The sequence below is a fragment of the Thalassophryne amazonica genome, chromosome 4 (assembly GCF_902500255.1).
Source record: "Thalassophryne amazonica chromosome 4, fThaAma1.1, whole genome shotgun sequence".
Classification (NCBI taxonomy): Eukaryota; Metazoa; Chordata; class Actinopteri; order Batrachoidiformes; family Batrachoididae; genus Thalassophryne; species Thalassophryne amazonica.
In genome coordinates, this window is record NC_047106.1 from 68,323,888 (window position 1) to 68,347,049 (window position 23,162).

At 40.0% G+C, this 23,162-nt stretch overlaps 1 protein-coding gene across 1 annotated transcript in view; it reads left to right on the top strand.

The window, feature by feature from the left end:
- The window catches only part of LOC117508939 (clathrin heavy chain 1-like), a 43,763-nt gene that overhangs the window by 3,236 nt on the left and 17,365 nt on the right, over positions 1-23,162 (top strand). The window contains 18 exon segments of the mRNA XM_034168775.1: positions 58-238; positions 4,372-4,535; positions 7,498-7,623; positions 7,870-8,010; positions 8,171-8,434; positions 8,631-8,753; positions 9,499-9,644; positions 9,955-10,138; positions 10,320-10,512; positions 10,781-10,938; positions 11,163-11,327; positions 12,118-12,225; positions 12,562-12,729; positions 15,873-16,022; positions 16,106-16,237; positions 22,238-22,348; positions 22,619-22,789; positions 22,936-23,157. Of these exon segments, the coding sequence (XP_034024666.1) occupies positions 58-238; positions 4,372-4,535; positions 7,498-7,623; positions 7,870-8,010; positions 8,171-8,434; positions 8,631-8,753; positions 9,499-9,644; positions 9,955-10,138; positions 10,320-10,512; positions 10,781-10,938; positions 11,163-11,327; positions 12,118-12,225; positions 12,562-12,729; positions 15,873-16,022; positions 16,106-16,237; positions 22,238-22,348; positions 22,619-22,789; positions 22,936-23,157 (2,907 nt within the window).

The following is a 23,162-nucleotide window of genomic DNA, read 5'->3' on the forward strand; positions in this document are numbered from 1 at the left end:
CCAATCATATTTCTGCATTGATTTTTATTTATTTTTTAATTGATTTTGTCTTTGCAGTGGCTAGTGAATTTCTTTGGCTCTCTGTCAGTGGAGGACTCTCTGGAGTGTCTGCGGGCCATGCTATCTGCCAACATCCGTCAGAACCTGCAGATCTGTGTCCAGGTGGCATCCAAATACCATGAGCAGCTCACTACTCAGGCCCTGACGGAACTGTTTGAGTCCTTCAAAAGTTTTGAGGGTATGATCGCTTTGTCATTATTATTATTATTAGTAGTAGTATTTTATTTTTTCAAATGCACTGTCTTAGCACAGGAGATGCTGTGTGGTAGTGTTGCTGTCCTGTCTGTCTGATTTTGGAGTCATACCTGGTCCCACAGCATTCCTCACTATAAGTGAGAAATTTCAAACCTCAAATAAATGTTTAGTACCCACTATACTTGTACAATTGCCATTTTCTTGATCTTGGCCAAATTTTCAAAGTCATAGGATGCCATATTTTGCATTGTAGGTGAATTCTGTACTGTGTGCTTTGCTCTTGTTTTTAATAAAACAGCTCTTTAAAGATGGTATTTAACCCTTATAAGGTCTTCGGGTCTGTGGGACATGTTTTTAGCTGAAGAAAAATGATACAATTATTTTTTTCAAACTAAGATTCATTGGCCTTGAGTGATATTTCTGTGAGGAACATAAATCAGAAAACATTTTCAGTGACGCTCCCCTGTATACCCCCCTTTACATTTATATTACATACAGGGTCTTTGGGTCCTCTGGACCGGGGCTGTTGAAAGTGTGGAAATCATAGGTCCTGTGCACACTTTTTTTCCCCTTTCTCCTCTCTGGGCCTGTGAGTAGGTGGAGCGGAGCAGAGGGAAGCAAAGCAGGTGAATGGGCCTTTGGTGTGAGCACCCACTGTTCCTACACAAGGATGCAACATTGTGCAGGAACTGCACTCAGATTCCTACACATGGGTCATTCCATGTCAATTCAAAGAATATTTGAGGGGCCTCATGCACTTTGTCTTAGATTTTCCTTAAATTTTAATCAAATATTCCCAGACTATCCAGAACAACAAATCTGAAGTGTGAGGCCTGTAGGCCAAGTAGTTTCTGAGATATGGCCAATTTAGTGTGCATGGGGTCTGCCATTTTTTTATTTATTTATTTTTTAAGGCAAAAATTATCGCCGTCATTTCTGGAGCCATGTTCACAGCAGAATATCTCAGCAAATAATGGACTTATAGGCCTGAAATTTTCTGTGGCAGTTGTCATGGACACCCAGACTTGGACTATAGTCAAACAGACATTGACACTAAACTGTGAAGTTTATATATGCTCAAACTATGGAAAATATTACATTGACTATTGCGAGCATCCATGTTTGAGACACTGAAGCATACCCAAAATGCTTGCACATAGATCTGCCAGGGGGATTCCCCAAGGTTTCCACGGTTACTAGGCTTATATCCACCTGCATGATGAGCAATGCAGTGAAGGGGGTACTGCATGTCTGGACATGTTCAAAGCTGCTGCTGTCAGTCTGGTTGGAGTAAGAATGGCTGCACATCTTCCTCCCTGTTCTTTTTGGTCTGATGAAAGTGAATGTCATCACACTTCTTTCTGTAGGTGAATATTTTGATGATCTACATTTCAGGTGTTTCTTCCACTTTCTAATAAATAATCATAACAGTTGTTGTCTTCTACCAAGCTGCTTGCCTGTTGTCCTGTAGTCCATCCCAGCCTTGTGCAGGTCTACAGTTTTGTCCCTGGTGTCCTTAGACAGCTCTTTGGTGTTGGCTATGGTGGACAGGTTGGAGTGTGATTGATTGAGTGTGTGAACAGGTGTCTTTTATACAGGTAACAAGTTCAAACAGGTGCAGTTAATACAGGTAAAGCGTGCAGAATAAGAGGGCTTCTTAAAGAAAAATTAACAGGTCTGTGTGAGCCAGAATTTTTTGCTGGTTGGTAGGTGTTCAAATACTTATTTGCTGCAGTAACATACAATAAATTATAAAAAAAATCATACATTGTGATTTCCGGATTTTCTTTTTTCTTTTTCTTTTTTTTGATTATGTCTCTCACAGTGGACATGCACCTAAGATGAAAATTTCAGACCCCTCCATGATTTCTAAGTGGGAGAACTTGCAAAACCGCAGGGTGTTCAAATACTTATTTTCCTCACTGTATGTGCAAGCATTCTGGGGTGTGCCATGAATCATATGAATGCAGTGTGTGCACACAATTAAAATGAAATTGTCATTTCAGCACTAGAAATACATTCGCAAGTGCACAAATTAGCCATAATTGGATGCTTAAAGTAACCAGGAAGGAGTTTCATAAAGAAGGCCATATTTATAACACATAAAGTAGATATCAATACCTTGAAAATGGAATCAGTTTGAAGAGTTTTATTTACTGCCCACATGAGCTTTTCTTCCCTCTCTACTTTTAAGATTAGGCTTAAAACTTTCCTTTTTGCTAAAGCTTATAGTTAGGGCTGGATCAGGTGACCCTGAACCATCCCTTAGTTATGCTGCTATAGACGTAGACTGCTGGGGGGTTCCCATGATGCACTGTTTCTTTCTCTTTTGCTCTGTATGCACCACTCTGCATTTAATCATTAGTGATCGATCTCTGCTCCCCTCCACAGCATGTCTTTTTCCTGGTTCTCTCCCTCAGCCCCAACCAGTCCCAGCAGAAGACTGCCCCTCCCTGAGCCTGGTTCTGCTGGAGGTTTCTTCCTGTTAAAAGGGAGTTTTTCCTTCCCACTGTAGCCAAGTGCTTGCTCACAGGGGGTCGTTTTGACCGTTGGGGTTTTACATCATTATTGTATGGCCTTGCCTTACAATATAAAGCGCCTTGGGGCAACTGTTTGTTGTGATTTGGCGCTATATAAAAAAATTGATTGATTAATAAAATTCGACCACAAAATGTTTTTTTCAGGTTTCTCCCACAATAACTGTTTACCACAGATATGCCAAATTTACATATTTCATAGCCAGTATAGTTGGCATTAAGGAGCCAATAAATGGAAAGGCTTCTTTGGGTGTAATGGTATGCTTCAGTGTCTCAAACATGGATGCTCACAATAGTCAGTAATATTTTCCATAGTTTGAGCATACATAAACTTCACAGTTTAGCGTCAATGTCTGTTGTTTGACTATAGTCCAAGTCTGGGTGTCCATGACAACCACCACAGAAAAGTTCAGGCCTCTAAGTCCATTATTTGCTGAGATATTCTACCTTGAACATGGCTCCAGAAATGACGGCCAGAATTTTTGCCTAAAAAACGGCAGACCCCATGCACACTAAATTGGCCATATCTCAGAAACTACTTGGCCTACAGGCCTCAAACTTCAGATTTGTTGTTCTGAATAGTCTGGGAATATTTTAGTAAAATTTAAAGAAAATCTGAGACAGAGTGCATGAGGCCCTCGTTGAATTGACATGGAATGACCCACATTTCACCCTCTGTCCCTAATCTTTGGGGACCGGACACTATAAATAGCTCTGTCCGCATGGTTCCATACCACAACTGATCAAGATGGCAAAGTGATTCTCTGTTCGGCTGCCTTACAGTTGATTTGGAAGAGATGGAGGGTTTTGATGGTGATGCAGAGGAAGAAATTTTAGAATGTGAGTATCACATTTCTGAAATTCAGAGTCTGACATGAGTTTGTAAAGTAGGATGAGCATCAGCCAGCTCCAAACCATGAAAGAGCCTCAGGACCAGCTCTTCAGCAGCCAGGACTAGTCTGAGAAGTGTGTTGGACCCCAAGATGGACAGAAAAAACACAATATACATGCACCCATTGCAAAGAGTACATATGCAATACACACACAGTGAAACTCTTTCCCTCATGGGTGGTATAGTCTGGTATGAAAATGGCAGCGTTCAGTGGAGCTAATGAAATCTTCTAATGAAATTCAAATACATAATAAATAATACACAATAGTTTGGAAAAAACTTGCTTCCTTTATACATTTGTTAATTATTTTCAGTTATGTTTGTTTTATGATGCTTTTCCTTATTTTCCTTACATTTAATTAAGATATAAACAAAAATGAGTTCAGTTTCTATTCATAAAGGTGATTTAGCATGGGTAAAAGGAACAAACATAACATATGTGTTGTTTATATTACTTGTGATTGGGATGAAGTAAATATCTGAGTGTTTAAACCCCCAAAAAAGTGTGATTATGTGAATTGAAAGCCCCAAAATGCAATGGTACACCAAACCCAGCAGGACTCCCTGTGTAAAAAAAAACAAAAAAAAAAAAAAAAAAAAAACGAAGACCCTATGAGGGTTAAAATACATTTTAAGTGCAATTTGCAGTTGGTACTTCCATTATTTTAATGGTATTTTATCTTTCAGGGCCTGTTCTACTTCTTGGGCTCAATTGTAACTTCAGCCAAGACCCAGAGGTCCACTTTAAATATATCCAGGCTGCCTGCAAGACGGGTCAGATCAAAGAGGTGGAGAGAATCTGCAGAGAGAGCAACTGTTACGACCCCGAACGTGTGAAGAACTTCCTCAAGGTCTGAATGGGATCATTGCAGATGCACCATCACAACACCTGAATAAAATACACATTTTTCAAGATTTTTAAAAACAAGCAAGCATACAGTTGTCTTGTGGACTGGCATAGGTACAGTTAATCACGTTTGGGTGTAGATGAAATGCTTAATGCAGAATTTGTGACAAGATCACACCTCTCATAACATTGCATTGAATAAGGCTTTTCTGAGATCCACACATCTCCAACAAAAGAGGTAGAAAAGGCCTTTTTTTATTTATTTATTTTTGCTTGGGACAACCTGTTGACACGCTGCATCTCGCTTCATGTGAGAAAGGAAAAAGCTAACAACATGCATGAAAGGGTATTTTCCAGCCAGTGTTTTTGAATCAACATTGTAACCTGGAATAATATATACATTTCAATTCAGTCTTATTTATATAGTGCCAAATCATAACACAAGCTGCAGCAAGGCACTTTGCAGGAACAACGCCCAGCCAGCATCAGCGAGCCATGCTCAGTGGGTGACCGCCCATTCAGGCCACCCCATGCAACAATTAAACAATTAGAATTAAAGATTTTACATATAAAACAAATGCATACTCAACATTGGATTAACAAAGCGCTTTAAGAAATGTTAATACAGCTAAGTCCACATTAATTGTATGATGGGGAAAATGGGTGAGTTTTTAATCTGGACTTAAATGAGTCCACAGTCAGACTGTCTTCTCAATGGGCAAACTGTTCCACAGAAAAGGTACATGATAATAAGACTGTGACCAGTTGATTTCGTCTTCATCTGTGAAACGCACAACAGTCTTGTCCAGAGAACGCCGAAAATGAGCTTGTACATAATATGTAAGTAGATCAGCCAACTATGAGGATGCTAAACTGTGTAAAATTTTGTATGTTAATAGCAATTACCTTAATGTCAGATTTCGCATGAACATGAAGTAATTGTAGGAAGACCAAGACCACAGTAATATGTCAATCTTTCTTCTCCTAATTAAGAGTCTTGCCACAGCATTCTGATCCATTTGAAAACCCCTGATGCTTGTACAATCTAGAGCTGCACCATCTACACTCCAGAGTCCTACAGGTACACTTGAGATGTTACAGATACTCTGTAAACAAGGAGCCGGCAACCTAGGGCAACAAGATCCAAGCATGTGAAGCAGCCAAGTCCAATAGTATATTCAGTCCATCTGTAAAACTGTCAGGAACGATCATATTCAGAAAAAGACTCCAAACTCTGAGGCAGTCTCTCATAAAACCCTGTTACAGTGATTGGACCAGTAAGATGCTTTGATGTCATAGAAACATTGCTTTGTTGGGCAGGATAGTAATACTTCAGGTAAGCACTTTGAGATTATTGATGAAAGATGAATTATATCAGTATTTGAAATGTCTACACTACGAACCAGGACCAAATCCAAAGTATTACCACTACAGTGGGTCGATCGCTGAAGAATTTCACAAACACCAGACACTTCCAGAACATCCAAAAACACTTAGCTGAAGGGATAAGAAGGCCTATTCATATGGATATTAAACAAAAATCAACAACTAAAATCCCATCAGCATGACTCACCCAAGTAACAAATAAAATCACTAAATACATCTAGATTTGGAATAAAGGATTGTCTATACACAGGGTCAAAACTCCGCAGCTGAATTCCAACAGTCTGACCACGACTGCTTTCAGCAGCCTGCAAAACAAAAAAACACCAAATGAAAAGATGAATCAAACTTAGCACAACCAAGAGTCACCAATCCAAAAGATTTATAAATCAGCACAACTCCGCCTTGCCTAATATCACTAGCAACATGATTGAACATATACGCCAGTGAGCAAGCTTCAATTAAAGGCCGTTACATATTCAACTTCACCCATGTTTCACATAAGGCAATTGTATCTAATTAATGTTCCAAAATAAGGTCATTAATTGACTTTGAGCTCAGGGATATGGCATTAATTAAGCCTAGACTCAAACACATACTTAAATCAGTACAGGACATATCGAAACTGGACACTGATTTTGACTTGATATTTACCAGATGCCTCATTTGCTGTTAAACAGTTGTGAATCTCACAGTCTGTGACTCATGCGAGAGGTCAGTTTCAGCAGAGTTCCAGTTCAGGGCACAGTGTAAACACACCTTGTGAATTATGGACAAGAAGACATTGGGTCACGGCAGAAGTCCATCAAAGGTGCTACACCTCCTCTAGATAACCCTCTCAATTTTGGAGAACGTGTCCTCATTGCCCATGAACTTGCTGGATGAACACCATCCACGTCCTCGCTAGCCATTGTTTACATCCGCTGTGAGACGCTGGAACTCTGCTGGCACTGCAGTGCATTCTGGGAAGTGCAGGGGCTTCCAGGGGGATTATGGGAAGCGTTAAAGTACCGAAATCTAGGCTTACATAAATCTTGAGACAGATATAGGCACTAGTGTTGAAATTCTATGGGGGCTTGCAAGATCTTCGTCTGCCAATAAAGAACACTGGACAGAGGCACAACTTAATGGAACCAAATTGGTGGCATTCCTATGTTTCCCAGAGTCACTAAAAATTCAAGATGACTTCTTAAACATAGTTATTCTAACTGAAATGTAGCAGGATCAGAATACAAGGACAGTGCAACCTGGGAAGGAGCAATAACAAACGGGTATCACCTGTAATGCTAACACTCATAGGAAGTCTTTTTTCGTCTTCTTTTTTTTTTTTTTTTTTTTTTTGCATAAACGACTTGAAATAACTTTTCTAATCATTCACTGAGCAGTAACAAAGGTGTTCAGCAGGGCAGAAGTGCCTGCTGTCCAATGTCATTGCTGTGTCACCAAATGGATCTCAAATGAGCCTTATAAGGAAAATAATCTTACGTGGTTAATACTGCTAATTCTGTTACTTTTCCCCCTTTTTTTTAAATACAGTTAAAAGCCCCTTATCATCCAGAACTAATGCCAAATTTTCTTTACAGGAAGCCAAGCTGACCGACCAGCTACCTCTGATCATTGTGTGTGACCGCTTTGATTTTGTCCATGATCTGGTTTTGTACCTGTACCGCAACAGCCTACAGAAGTACATTGAAATCTATGTGCAAAAGGTACACAAATGATTATATTGCCTAACTGGACTGAAACATTTATAGCAGGTTACACAGATTTAAGCATTAAGAGAATTTATAAAAGACAACATAGATTATCTTTATTGATCCCACATCGTGGAAAATTGCACATCTCCCTGAGACAAGGAGTACTTAAAGACTCACACTCTTTTAAAACTTTAAGCTTAGTTATCACACGGTTAATTGAATGAAAATGTTTGCTAACATAGAACTTGATTATTCCAGGTGAACCCAAGCCGTCTGCCAGTTGTCATTGGAGGATTGCTGGATGTGGATTGTGCTGAAGATGTGATTAAAAACCTGATTATGGTGGTGAGAGGGCAGTTCTCCACTGATGAACTGGTGCTGAAGTGGAGAAAAGAATCGGTAATATGAAAGGGACTAAAACTAAAGAGCAATGTCTCAGTTAGCATCAGTATTTGCAACATTGCTGGATCTGTGTTTGTAGCAAATGTTTTATGTTACTGTGCTATAAAACCAGAATTTTTGTGTTTAGTAATTAACAAGTCAGTTGCAGAATCCTTAGTGGGGGTTTGTTTGTTTGTTCAACGTCAGACTGAAGCTGCTGCTTCCGTGGTTGGAGGCTCGTATTCATGAAGGTTGTGAGGAGCCTGCAACCCACAACGCCCTGGCCAAGATTTACATTGACAGCAACAACAACCCTGAGCGATTCCTGAGGGAGAACCCTTACTACGACAGCCGTGTGGTTGGCAAGTACTGTGAGAAGCGAGACCCTCATCTGGCCTGTGTGGCCTATGAAAGAGGACAGTGTGACCAGGAGCTGATTCATGTGAGTTTAAAGTGTGTAACTCGGTCTTCAGTGTGATTACAATTTACTGATTTGGGTGAAGATAAATAATTTTGTTCCTCAATGTATTAGACTTATACAAACACATAATCAGAGAAAAAATGGTCTTTAATGTGGGATTAATGCAGTTATGTTTTTTTGTTTTGAGTGTTTTGGTTGTTTTGTTTTTTATCTTTAGGTGTGCAATGAGAATTCATTATTCAAGAGTCTGTCTCGCTACCTGGTGCGTCGTAAAAACCCTGAACTGTGGGCAAGCGTGCTGCTGGAGACCAATAACTACAGGAGGCCGCTCATCGACCAGGTTTGATGCTTTGTCTTTATGTCTAATAGCAAATTAGCCCATCAAGTAAACTTTTTTTTTACTTAAGTTGTTTCTAGAGATGGAAGGGTGCATTGTATCTGATTGTGTAAAACAGTATGCTCCGCGATCATGTGGTGACTGTGACATAAGGATAACACTTTTTTCCCCTTTTTAACTTAACATTTTTTAAAGACTTGATGAAACCTATGCATGCTTGTTTTAAAGTGTGCTTTAGTTGTTAATGGATTAAACATTTCATACATTGCTGTAACAGCTGTAGTGTTGTGAAATGTACACACATACATACTTGTTCATTGCAGATTAAGTCTGCTTCGTCACTTAAAGGCCACCACGGCTCAAGAAAGAAGTAGAGTCCCTCGGTTTTTTCCTCTGCAAAAACCCGGTTGTGATCACAGGTTAACACTGCTAAATGTGCAGCAGTGTTATTGACTGTTATTTGCAACTTCTGTCCCACAGAGGAGTCAATAAGATAGCTGAGGTGACTGATAGTTGTGTCATCAAACTGAACTGTGAGCTGATATTACATCCATGGTTATCAATAGAAAATAATTTGCCATAATTTCCTACTGTTATTGGTGCCGTAACACTGTGTTCCCACTGAAGAGTTTTTTATAATCCTTTACCAAAATCTCTCACACTGTTTTTGTTATGGATTTGTGACATTATAATCAAGGTTGTGTTATTGAATGCAGCTTCAGTTGCCTGTTGTCCCGCTCTGCTACAGGTTGTCCAAACAGCTTTATCTGAGACTCAGGATCCAGAAGAGGTGTCTGTCACAGTCAAGGCCTTCATGACAGCCGACCTCCCCAATGAGCTAATCGAACTCCTGGAGAAGATTGTTCTGGATAACTCTGTCTTTAGTGAGCACAGGTCAGAGAGCCTGGATGCTCCCCCATACTGTTCTTATGAGGCTTTTGGGTTTCTTTAATTGTGAAATTTAAGACTGTATCTGTAGTCTGCAAATAATGACTTTCTGTTCACCTTGTGTTGGAAAGTTTTGAACCCAAGTCAAGCCAGCTTTTGTATTCCGCTGTTTAGCTGCTTGTACTCTTGTTGAAATTGGAGGAATATATATATATATATATATATATATATATATATATATATATATATTTTTTTTTTTTTTTTTTTTTCTCAAACCAACTGCAAAACTTTGACTCACTCACTCTTATAATTTCAGAAACCTCCAGAATCTTCTCATCCTGACAGCCATTAAAGCTGACCGCACACGTGTCATGGAGTACATAAACCGACTAGACAACTACGATGCCCCAGACATTGCAAACATTGCCATCAGCAATGAGCTGTTTGAGGAGGCATTTGCTATTTTCAGGAAATTTGATGTCAACACATCTGCTGTGCAGGTAAGTTGCTCAGTTAAAAAGAAGTCATTAAAACTTAACCTGTCATGTGCTGCTCCCCACCACACATTTACTTTAAAACATCTGTTTTTTCCACATACTGGCCTCACTGTAATTCCCACCCGAGAATTGTGTTTGTGTTTTTGGATGCGCTTTGGTCTGAACGTTGTCTCGTTATGTCCAGGTTTTGATTGAGCACATCGGCAACCTGGACAGAGCCTATGAGTTTGCTGAGCGCTGCAATGAGCCCCCAGTGTGGAGTCAGCTGGCAAAAGCACAACTTCAGAAAGGTTTGGTCAAAGAGGCTATTGACTCCTACATCAAGGCCGATGACCCTTCTGCTTACATGGAGGTGGGACAAGCTGCAGCACAGAGCGGTAAATGTAACTTCCATCATATTGGTGCATCTGATGCATGATGTTGCCACAAGAGTCCTAGAAAGTAATTTTCTGAATTACTGAATTCAGTCACTGTAGTCACATTCAAGTTTTTGCTTTTTGGACATGTTTAATCTGATCCAGTTTTCTTTCACGTTTGATGTAAATGTCAAGTTCATGATTTTCCTAAGTTTGTTGAGCCATTTATTATCTAGCAGTGCTCTTCATATGTGTGCTTCAATGTGACACAAGTGGAGTCTTTGTGCAGGTAACTGGGAGGACCTGGTGAAGTTTTTGCAGATGGCCCGTAAGAAGGCCCGTGAGTCATACGTTGAAACAGAGTTGATTTTTGCCTTGGCCAAAACCAACCGCCTGGCTGAACTGGAAGAATTCATAAATGGACCAAATAATGCTCACATCCAGCAGGTGAGTTCTTGGGAAACATGCACTTTCAGAAAGAAAATAATACAAGATAATACAAGGATAGGTGAATGTCAGGTATTGATGTGTAAAGCACTTTGAGCATCTGTTGCAGATGGAAAAGCGCTGTATAAATGCACTCCATTTACCATTTCTAAGCGGGCACACACACACACAGCTGCTGTTGTCCTGAATGTACTTGTTTTTTTCTCCTGTACATTTTCCACCAGGTGGGTGACCGTTGTTATGACGACAAGATGTATGAGGCAGCCAAACTTCTTTACAACAATGTGTCCAACTTTGGCCGTCTGGCTTCCACTTTGGTGCACCTGGGAGAGTATCAGGCTGCTGTGGATGGAGCTCGGAAGGCCAACAGCACCCGCACGTGGAAGGAGGTGAGGAATAAGACAGGTCCCACCGGTGAAAATAAGCATAACAAAGTTTGACCACAGGAGTATTATTGTTCCTGCATTTGTGCATGTTCACTGGTGTTCATGCTGTCTTTGGGCAGGTAGGAATTCACTCATGTCCAATATTTAATGTTAAGGTGTCACTGATAATTTCATTGACTTGAGTTTAAAGATCAAAAGAAACCGCGCTGCCACTCAAATATCAAACTACACATTTCAAATCACTCATCTTTCAGCTTTGTTTGACAATAAAATAGGATTCTATTGAAGCTCAAAGTAGCGCTCCCTCCTGGTTATCTGTCATTATCAGACATTTAAAAAAAAATCTAAATTGATAAGCTCCTTCTGAAAGAAATTGTAATGCATTATGTTTTCACCCCATCCGGGTAGCTGTCTGTTTCAGTTCCGCACAAAACTAAAGAACTCCTTGTCTGACTTGAAACCATATACCAACTTAACATAAAGGTGGGGACATATACCACATTTTACATTGCTCTTTTTTTCTCTTGTATGTTTTATTGGTTTTGTGATACCATTGTTGTCCTGCTTGAAGCATGTTGGTTATTATTTTAAATTGTATTATAGTGCTTTGTAACTCTGTCTGTGAAAGGTGTATCATGAATCCACATGACCGTGTGACTGTTAAATGTACATACTCTTTCTGGAAACCTAGACAATACTGTGCTCTCTTGAAACATTTATATTCTGTTGTACTGCAGCTTTTTTTTAATAAAGGCATTACTCTTATTAATCTAAACATTATTTCCTCTCCCAGGTGTGTTTTGCCTGTGTTGACGGGAAGGAGTTCCGTCTTGCCCAGATGTGCGGCCTGCATATTGTGGTCCATGCTGATGAACTAGAGGAACTTATTAACTATTACCAGGTATTTACTTATATTAACTTTTTTATATTTATTTGTAAATAATTATCTTGTTTTATTGAGACATTTAATATTGACTGTTTTGTAGAAGCATACATTTGTTCATGAAAGCAGGCAAATTTAAAATTTTCAGAGAAACAGTTATTTAATTAGTTTTAATTTTGGGCTGAGTTTATTATGCACAGTATCTGACACATGCAGCAAAAACCTAATAGAAAACTTTTCTGAATAAACTATGGAAATGTATAGTTTCCTTTATTACCACGTGGTCTGTTTTCCATAAATGTAAGCAGGTCCATGTGGGAAAGCGACTTGAGTTTGTGCCTGTCTCTCATCCAGGATCGTGGATATTTTGAGGAGCTGATCACCATGCTGGAGGCCGCCCTCGGGCTGGAGCGTGCTCACATGGGTATGTTTACTGAACTGGCCATCCTCTACTCTAAATTCAAACCACAGAAGATGAGGGAACACCTGGAGCTCTTCTGGTCTCGTGTCAATATTCCAAAGGTGGGCAAAGGAAACAACAGTTTTTTTTCTTTTTTTTTATACAGATACAAGTAGTATATTGTAACTTATAGTGCCAGCTTATGGTTAAAATGAAACTTGGCTAAATGAAAAGTGGTTAAAAAAAAAGTTCATTGGGGTGGGCAGTGTCTGTGTAACTGGTATGGCACCACATCTGCCATGAGGCATCATGCAACAAGCTTTTTTCAGAACAATGCTGCCTCAAGGTGCTTCACATGGGTAAGGTCTAACCTTATCAACCCCCCTGAGCAAGCACATGGGTGACAGTGGTAAGGAAAAAAACTCCCTCTGCTGTTTTTGAGGAAGAAGTAGGGCTGCAACAAATGATTATTTGGATCATCGATGAATCTGATGGGGTTTCGACACGATTAATCGATTAATCAGATTAGCGGGGAATTTTTAAAAAATGTGCCAGGGAAACAATTTTTCTCTCCTTCCATCACTTTATTTAACAACAGAACATTATTTGAAAACTTAAAATACTTGAAAATCAACAAATCTTCAAATGTCCCTTGGCTGTTGAATATAAAATAATAAAGAATAAAACAGTTTATAATAAAGAACAAATTTCAAATGGCATTGTTTTATCAAAGTGCTGAGTTGCCATAAAACAACATTGAAACATATAAATGTTATAAAATATATGGTGAAAAAATAGGTATTTTTGTTGCTGCAAATGAGCAATTAGCATAACCACTTAACCATAAAACCTAAATCAAAACTGTAGCCTGACTCATTATATGTGCAACATTCTCTGTATAACTTGTAAACTATGTGGTCATTTCACAATGACACATGTGACTTATGTCTCTTTCTCTAAAATTGTATTGTAGCATTATTAGTTATTATTACTATTATTATTGTTGCTATTATTATTAATATATAAATAAAAATGAATTAAAAAATATTGTAATTTGTAATACATTTGACTCTTTTACGACAACAAATGCTGAGCCATTAATTATTATACAGAAAACAAATGCACAAACATGCTGAAATGCCAGCAGCTTAATGCTAACTTTAACATTGAAAACGCCATAGACATGCTAACATGTTAGCATCAGCGTTAGCATAAAATGCATCTGTCAACTGACCATAACAGGTCAGTTTAACATAAAAAAGATAAATATTCCTCACAGACATATGCTCTTTAGGGTTTTAGTGGGGAAAAATTAAGATAAAGTGAAATAAAACAAATGAAACCAACGAAGCAGCAGCTCGAAGCACTACTCCATTGGTTCAAGATTCAAAGCAGAGCTCGGTTGATTACCGTATATGGAAAGAACGAAACATTTGCGTTAAAACAAAGTTATTTAGCAACTAATCGATGACTAAATTAGTTGACAACTATTTTAATAATCAATTTTAATCGATTAACTCGATTAGTTGTTTCAGCTCTAGGAAGACGCCTCAAGCAGACCAGACTCGGGGGGTATAACAGCTACAAGGTTTTTACAAAAGATGAGAGGGAAAAAAAAGCAGACAAGCAACAAAAACAATTTCAATTTATTTTCCTTTATATAGTGCCAAATCACAACAGAGTTGCCTCAAGACGCTTCACACAGGTAAGATCTAACCTTACCAACCCCCAGAGCAACAGTGGTAAGGAAAAACTCCCTCTGAGAAAGAAACCTAAAGCAGACCAGACTCAAAGGGGTGACCCTCTGCTTGGGCCATGCTACAAACATAAATTACAGAAACAATTCACAGAACAATTCACGGACGAATATACAAGAATTGCTGTTGGTGCACAGGACAGGAGGGTCGTCAACACAAATACAACTCCCATCTCTGGATGGAGCTGCTCCTGAAACAGAGAAAAAACAGAATCAGGCATCAGAAAGACAAAAAATACTGTATAATTTGCCAGCATTAATCAACAAGAAAAACAGAAGAAATACTAAGGTGATTGCCGGCCGCTAGCCCCAAGCTTCACTAAAAGACCCAGAATTTAGGTAAAGTTGAGGCCGCGGCCCGCTCCAATTACTAATAACATGAATTAAAAGAGTAAAAAGCGTAAAACAAAACTGTACCAGTATGCTAGCCATATGAAAGGGAAAATAAGTGCGTCTTAAGTCTGGACTTGAAAATCTCCACAGAATCTGACTGTTTTATTGATGCAGGGAGATCATTCCACAGAACAGGGGCATGATAAGAGAAAGCTCTGTGACCCGCAGACTTCTTATTCACCTTAGGGACACAAAGTAGTCCTGCACCCTGAGAACGTAAAGCCTGGGCTGGTACGTAAGGTTTAATTAGTTCAGCTAGGTAGGGAGGTGCCAGTCCATGAATAATTTTATAGGTTAGGAGCAGAACCTTAAAATCTCATCTAACTGGGACAGGAAGCCAATGAAGAGACGCCAAAATGGGTGTAATGTGGTCGAACTTTCTGCTTCGTGTCAAAATTCTGGCTGCAGCATTTTGAACCAATTGGAGACCCCTAATGCTAGACTGTGGTAAACCAGAAACTAGAACATTGCAGTAGTCCAATCTAGAAGAGATGAACGCATGGATCAGGGTCTCAGCATCAGCCATAGACAGGATGGGACGAATCTTTGCTATGTTTCAAAAACAGAATCTGTCATTGAGATAAAACTATCTATCTTGGTTCTTAGTCTCTGCCTCTGGGTCTTGAATAACTAGGGCATCCTGTGGTCAGTCTAGGGCTGTAGGTGCAGGGCCAGCATCCATTAAAGTGCTTGTCAGTGCCTTGGACAGAGAGAAAACAAGCAGAATCAGTCAGCTGGAAATAACTGCATCTAAGGCCTTAGATCACTAGCAGTAAGTCAACATGGAAGCAAAGACATTACTAAAGTGGGCGCCGGCAGCTAGCCCTGTGCTCCACTTACAGACCCAAAACTTAGATGTAATGAGGCTGAGACCTGTTCTGCTGCTAATGATAATAATTAAAAGGAAAGAAAACATAATTCATACATAACTGGTTAAGGTTTTTAATTATTTATTATTATAAACAAACAACAAGAAACAATCAGGTCAGCACAACATTGGTTATCAGTTACGTTTTGAAGTGGATGCTTAGATATGGACTTCTCTGAAATCCCAGGCTGCTATAAAATGTATTCTTGTCATGTTGGTAAACTGAACCGAGTCCGTGTTGATTTCAGGTCCTCAGGGCAGCAGAGCAGGCCCATCTCTGGGCAGAGCTGGTGTTCCTCTATGATAAGTACGAGGAATATGACAACGCCATCATCACCATGATGAACCACCCCTCCGATGCTTGGAAGGAAGGCCAGTTCAAAGACATCGTCACCAAGGTACAATGGACTGCTGGGATGTTTGTAACAATAAATTTATTTGTGATCCTGACATATTAGTGTTTATGTGCTTTTCATGACAGGTGGCCAATGTGGAGCTGTATTACAAGGCGATCCGGTTTTATCTGGAATTTAAGCCATTATTGCTCAACGACCTGCTCATTGTTCTCTCTCCAAGACTTGACCACACGCGTGCAGTTAATTTCTTCAGCAAGGTCTGGGCTGTTGTTGGTTCTTGTAATAATTTTCTGAAAGTTTTTTTTTTTTTTTCCTCAAACATGAAATGAGGAAAATGCAAGCAGAAGGTGTTGTTATTATTTACATTTGAACAGCCAGCTTCACTTATACTCATCTGAGATTTATGAAAATGTTACATTTAACTTACCATATTGTCCACAGTACAAGTTTTTCACTAGTTCAGTACGTGACTTATAGTCCAGTGCAACTTATATACCAAAAAAATCACAATTTACAACCATGAATTTTCATTACAGTGGAAACAAGAGACACAATATTAAAAGAGAGAGAGAGAGAGAGAGAGGGGTGTGCGAGTGTGATGGCATCAGTATTTTGGGCTTTTCCTCATGTCAGCCTCCAGAGATGAAATGCAATTCATAGTCATGCTCCGTGCAAGCGAATAAATATCTTTATCAAAGAGCAAAGCATCCTGTGGAATGATACAAATGACTGAGTAAATGGACGTCTGTTCCTGCGTGATGCTACAGCGCACAGTTTAATATCGAGACTTAAACAATAACAGATAAATTGCCACGGTGAGCTGGTTTAAAACTGAACTCTCCTTTTTTTCGTTGTGACCACTGTAAGTTACTTCAGGAAATCATACACATACAAAGAAATCCGCAAACATAGTAAATATGTGCTGTATTCAGTGGCTCAAAAAAAGTCTAATCCACATGTTATAATCCTTCATTAATTGTTAAATGACTAAGCAGAAAATTCCCAAAGCACAGACTTCAGGCTCTGTATAGAGACTCAAAATCCAGTCTGTCATCCGGTCACGAAACAGAGGCGTCCCAAAAACCTAGGCTAATGTATTAGTAGAGCTATCTTCTTCTCTTATAAGAACAACAAGAAGAAAATTAACAGTGACTTTATCTTTTACAAATGTACTGAAGAGTTTTCAAAAGTGTCATTGCATTGCACACTCAACTCACATACAGTAGTGTTCAGAATAATAGTATTGCTATGTGACTAAAAAGATTAATCCAGGTTTTGAGTATATTTCTTATTGTTACATGGGAAACAAGGTACCAGTAGATTCAGTAGATTCTCACAAATCCAACAAGACCAAGCATTCATGAAATGCACACTCTTAAGGCTATGAAATTGGGCTATTAGTAAAAAAAAGTAGAAAAGGGGGTGTTCACAATAATAGTGTGGCATTCGGTCAGTGAGTTTGTCAATTTTGTGGAACAAACAGGTGTGAATCAGGTGTCCCCCATTTAAGGATGAAGCCAGCATCTGTTGAACATGCTTTTCTCTTTGAAAGCCTGAGGAAAATGGGACGTTCAAGACATTGTTCAGAAGAACAGCGTAGTTTGATTAAAAAGTTGATTGGAGAGGGGAAAACGTATGCGCAGGTGAAAAAAATTATAGGCTGTTCATCTACAGTGATCTCCAATGCTTTAAAATGGACAAAAAAAAACAGAGATGTGTGGAAGAAAATGGAAAACAACCATCATAATGCATAGGAGAATAACCAGAATGGCAAAGGCTCACCCATTGATCAGCTCCAGAATGATCAAAGACAGTCTGGAGTTACCTGTAAGTGCTGTGACAGTTAGAAGACGCCTGTGTGAAGCTAATTTATTTGCAAGAATCCCCCACAAAGTCCCTCTGTTAAATAAAAGACATGTGCAGAAGAGGTTACAATTTGCCAAAGAACACATCAACTGGCCTAAAGAGAAATGGAGGAATATTTTGTGGACTGATGAGAGTAAAATTGTTCTTTTTGGGTCCAAGGGCCGCAGACAGTTTGTGAGACGACCCCCAAACTCTGAATTCAAGCCACAGTTCACAGTGAATACAGTGAAGCATGGTGGCAAGCATCATGATATGGGCATGTTTCTCTTACTATGGTGTTGGGCCTATATAGTTAAACCAATTAGTTAAACTGCAGGAATGTCTTACAGACATAAAGACATGGATGACCTCTGATTTCCTGCTTTTAAATTCAGATAAAACTGAAGTTATTGTACTTGGCCCCACAAATCTTAGAAACGTGGTGTCTAACCAGATCCTTACTCTGGATGGCATTACCCTGACCTCCACTAATACTGTAAGAAATCTTGGAGTCATTTTTGATCAGGATATGTCCTTCAATGCGCATATTAAGCAAATATGTAGGACTGCTTTTTTGCATTTGCGCAATATCTCTAAGTAAAATTAGAAAGATCTTGTCTCAGAGTGATGCTGAAAAGCTAATTCATGCATTTATTTCTTCTAGGCTGGACTATTGTAATTATTATCAGGTTGTCCTAAAAGTCCCCTGAAAAGCCTTCAGTTAATTCAAAATGCTGCAGCTAGAGTACTGACGGGGACTAGAAGGAGAGAGCATATTTCACCCATATTGGCCTCTCTTCATTGGCTTCCTGTTAATTCTAGAATAGAATTTAAAATTCTTCTTCTTACTTATAAGGTTTTAAATAATCAGGTCCCATCTTATCTTAGGGACCTCATAGTACCATATCACCCCAATAGAGCGCTTCGCTCTCAGACTGCAGGCTTACTTGTAGTTCCTAGGGTTTGTAAGAGTAGAATGGGAGGCAGAGCCTTCAGCTTTCAGGCTCCTCTCCTGTGGAACCAGCTCCCAATTCGGATCAGGGAGACAGACACCCTTTCTACTTTTAAGATTAGGCTTAAAACTTTCCTTTTTGCTAAAGCTTATAGTTAGGGCTGGATCAGGTGACCCTGAACCATCCCTTAGTTATGCTGCTATAGACTTAGACTGCTGGGGGGTTCCCATGATGCACTGAGTGTTTTTCTCTTTTTGCTCTGTATGCACCACTCTGCATTTAATCATTAGTGATTGATCTCTGCTCCCTTCCACAGCATGTCTTTTTCTTGATTCTCTCCCCTCAGCTCCAACCAGTCCCAGCAGAAGACTGCCCCTCCCTGAGCCTGGTTCTGCTGGAGGTTTCTTCCTGTTAAAAGGGAGTTTTTCCTTCCTACTGTCGCCAAGTGCTTGCTCACAGGGGGTCGTTTTGACCGTTGGGGTTTTTCTGTAATTATTGTATGGCTTTTGCCTTACAATATAAAACGGGGGCAACTGTTTGTTGTGATTTGGCGCTATATAAATAAAATTGATTGAATTGATTGATATATCGCATACCAGGTATCATGGATCAGTTTGGATATGTCAGAATACTTGAAGAGGTCATGTTGCCTTATGCTGAAGAGGACATGCCCTTGAAATGGGTGTTTCAAGGGCAAGACATTGACTCCAAGCACACTAGTAAAAGAGCAAAATCTTGGTTCCAAACCAACAAAATGAATGCCTCGCAGATGTGAAGAAATCATGAAAAACTGTGGTTATACAACTAAATACTAGTTTAGTGATTCACAGGATTGCTAAAAAAGCAGTTTGAACATAATAGTTTTGAGTTTGTAGCGTCAACAGTAGAAGCTACTATTGTTGTGAACACCCCCTTTTCTTTTTTTTTTCTTTTTTTTACTAATAGCCCAGTTTCATAGCCTTAAGAGTGTGCATATCATGAATGCTTGGTCTTGTTGTATTTGTGAGAATCTACTGAATCTACTGGTACCTTGTTTCCCATGTAACAATAAGAAATATACTCAGAACCTGGATTAATCTTTTTAGTCACATAGCACTACTATTATTCTGAACACTACTGTATGATCGTCTGTTCAATGGTTTCAAGAAGCAGTAAGCAGTTTTGTGCCTCCTGTAGTGACATTGATTACCTTGTTAGCTGCACCCAGCTGTGTGCCCTGTAAATAAATACTGTGGCGATAAAATTCATTTTGCTTTTTCTTGCGTAAAGTGGTAAATGCAACTTATATTCTGTTGTGACTTGTATACGACGTCAGTCATCTTCAACTGCTTATTCAGGATTGGGTCCCAGGGGCAACAGCTCCAGCAGGGTACACTAAACTTCCTTTTCCCGGGCCACATTAACCACCTCTGACTGGGGGATCTTGAGGCGTTCCTATAATCTCTCCACCTAGTCCTGGGTCTTCCACGGGGTCTCCTCCCAGCTGGATGTGCCTGGAACACCTCTGGGGGTGGCGCCCAGGGGGCATCCTTACCAGATGATGGAACCACCTCAGCTGGCTCCTTTCAATGCTAAAGAGTGGTGGCTCTACTCTAAGCGTCTCATACTATCTCTAAGGGAGACACCAGCAACCCTCCTAAGGAAGCCCATTTTGGCCACTTGTACCCGCAATCTAGTTCTTTTGGTCATGACTCAACCCTCATGACCATAGGTGAGAGTAGGAACAAAGACTGACCAGTAGATCGAGAGCTTTGCCTTTTGGCTCAGCTCCCTTTTTGTCACAACAGTACTGTAGAGCGAATGCAACACCACCCCTACTGTGCTGATTCTCCAGCCAATCTCACGCTCCGACAAGACCCTGAGGTACTTGGTCTCCTTCACTTGGGGCAAGATCACATTCCCTACCTGGAGTAGGCAATCCATTGGTTTCCTGCTGAAGACCATGGCCTCAGATTTAGAGGTTTGGATCCTCATCCCACCCACTTCACACTCAGCTGCAAACCAATCCAGTGAGTGTTGGAGGTCACAGGCCGATGAAGCCAACAGGACGACATTATCTGCAAAAAGCAGTGATGAGACCCTGAGTCCACCAAACTGGGAACCCTCCTCCCCCCAGCTATGCCTCTATGTCCTGTCCATGAATATCACAAACAGAATTGGTGACAAGGCGGAGCCCTGGCAGGGGCCAACCTCCGCCGGAAACGAATCCGACTTACTGCCGAACACAGCTCTCGCTTTGTGAGTACAGAGATTGGATGGCCCTGAGACAGGACCCCCCTCTCACCCCATACACCCGCGGTATCTCCCAGGGTACCCGATCATATGCCTTTTCCAAGTCCATAAAACACATGTAGACTGGATGGGCATACTGCCAGGCACCCTCCAGTATCTATGTGATGATGAAGAGCTGGTCGGGATGGAACCCGCATTGTTCCTCTTCAGTCAGAGGTTCGACTATCGATGGAACCCTCCTTTCCAGCACCCTGGAGTAGACTTTACCAGGGAGGCTGAGTAGTGTGATGCCCCTGTGGTTGGCAAACACGTTCTGGTATAAATAAATAAATAATGCGGCGATAAAATGAATTTTGCTTTTTCTTGCATAAAGTAGTAAATGCAACTTAGACTCTGGTGTGACTTATCCACAGTCTTATTTATTTATTTATTTTCTCTCTTTATCACTAATCTGAAAGACGTTTTTAGGCAGGTGCGACTTATACTCCGGAAAATACGATATGTGGAAATTTTAAAGACAGAACTGGGAATTATTTGCAGTGTCAATGCTTTCATCCAAGCTTAAATATCGAAACTTCAGTACTTCTGATTATTTGTTTGCGCTGACTTTACATTCATTAAGTCCGATGGAAATATTGGATACTTTAAAACTGTTCAGCTTGTTTCTGAAAACTGCTTTTTGAAATATTAGAGAGCTAATGGCAGTGGTTGGTTACTGTTAGCATATGACTGACAAAACACATCTTTCTGACATTTCTTAATTGTTTTTGGCCTACAAAATAACTACATGTATTGTCAGGCTTTAGGATGGAACTGTCACTATAGTAACCATTTCTACAGTAGGTCAAACAAAATAAAGACATGGACATGGCATTTTATCAGTGCTGTAATCAGCCATATTTAAACTGATTCAGAAGTGGACTTTGAAACCATTTTAGACATTTTTCCAGGCAGAATTCTGTAACGTCATGTATTTTACTATTTCTACTTGAAAGGGAGAAAATTTACAGTCCAACTTCCAGTATAATCCAGTATATCCCATCAACCTGCTGGAAGAAACTACAGTTAATCCACACACTTAGCAGATGAATATACTCGTCCCTTTTCAACAAAATGAAGCTCTCCTTGTTATAGTAACCAATGCAGGAACAAATGTAGATCAAGGAATCATATCTAGTGGAAGTTTTTCTGTTTTCCTCTCTGATGTTTGTTGTTGTCTTCCCCCAGGTGAAGCAACTGCCTCTGGTTAAACCCTACCTGAGGTCAGTCCAGAATCACAACAACAAGTCAGTCAATGAGGCACTTAACAACCTCTTCATCATCGAGGAAGACTATGCGGTAGGATGATGATGATACACCTTATTTTTAAAAACACATAAGCTTGGTGTTCCTTTATATGTCGGTGCTGCTCAAACCGGCCAATGTATAATGAGGACCTCATAATGGTTACTGGGCAACACCTCTTTATTTCAGGGAATTAATATAATGTTTTCCAGTAATCAAAATTTTTGGCCAAGGTTTGGTTGATCTGGGAAGAATTCCCTTATTTATTTATTTTTTTTTTACCTGAAGTGTGTTTCACCTACAGTTTGCCTCATTCTTTTCCAGGCACTACGTACTTCCATCGACGCCTATGACAATTTTGACAACATCTCACTGGCCCAGGGCCTGGAGAAGCATGAACTGATTGAGTTTAGAAGGATCGCTGCCTATCTCTTCAAGGGCAACAACCGCTGGAAACAGAGTGTTGAGCTCTGCAAAAAGGACAAACTCTATAAGGTGTGCTCTACTTTAAAACATGTACAGAGTGGTCGTGTGCAATAAAACAGTAAAGCAGAATCCATCTAAATTGCTCATAGCTGGTAGGTCACCTTTAAAATATTTCATCATTAAACTCATTGAAATGTGATTATTTTTTAATGCAGGATGCCATGCAGTACGCCTCAGAGTCCAAAGACACAGAGCTGGCAGAGGAGCTCCTGGCTTGGTTCTTAATGGAAGACAAGAAGGAGTGTTTTGCCGCTTGCCTTTTCACCTGCTATGACCTGCTGAGGCCTGACGTGGTGCTGGAGACTGCTTGGAGGCACAACATCATGGACTTCTCCATGCCATATTTCATCCAGGTCATGAGGGAGTACCTCAGTAAGGTGGG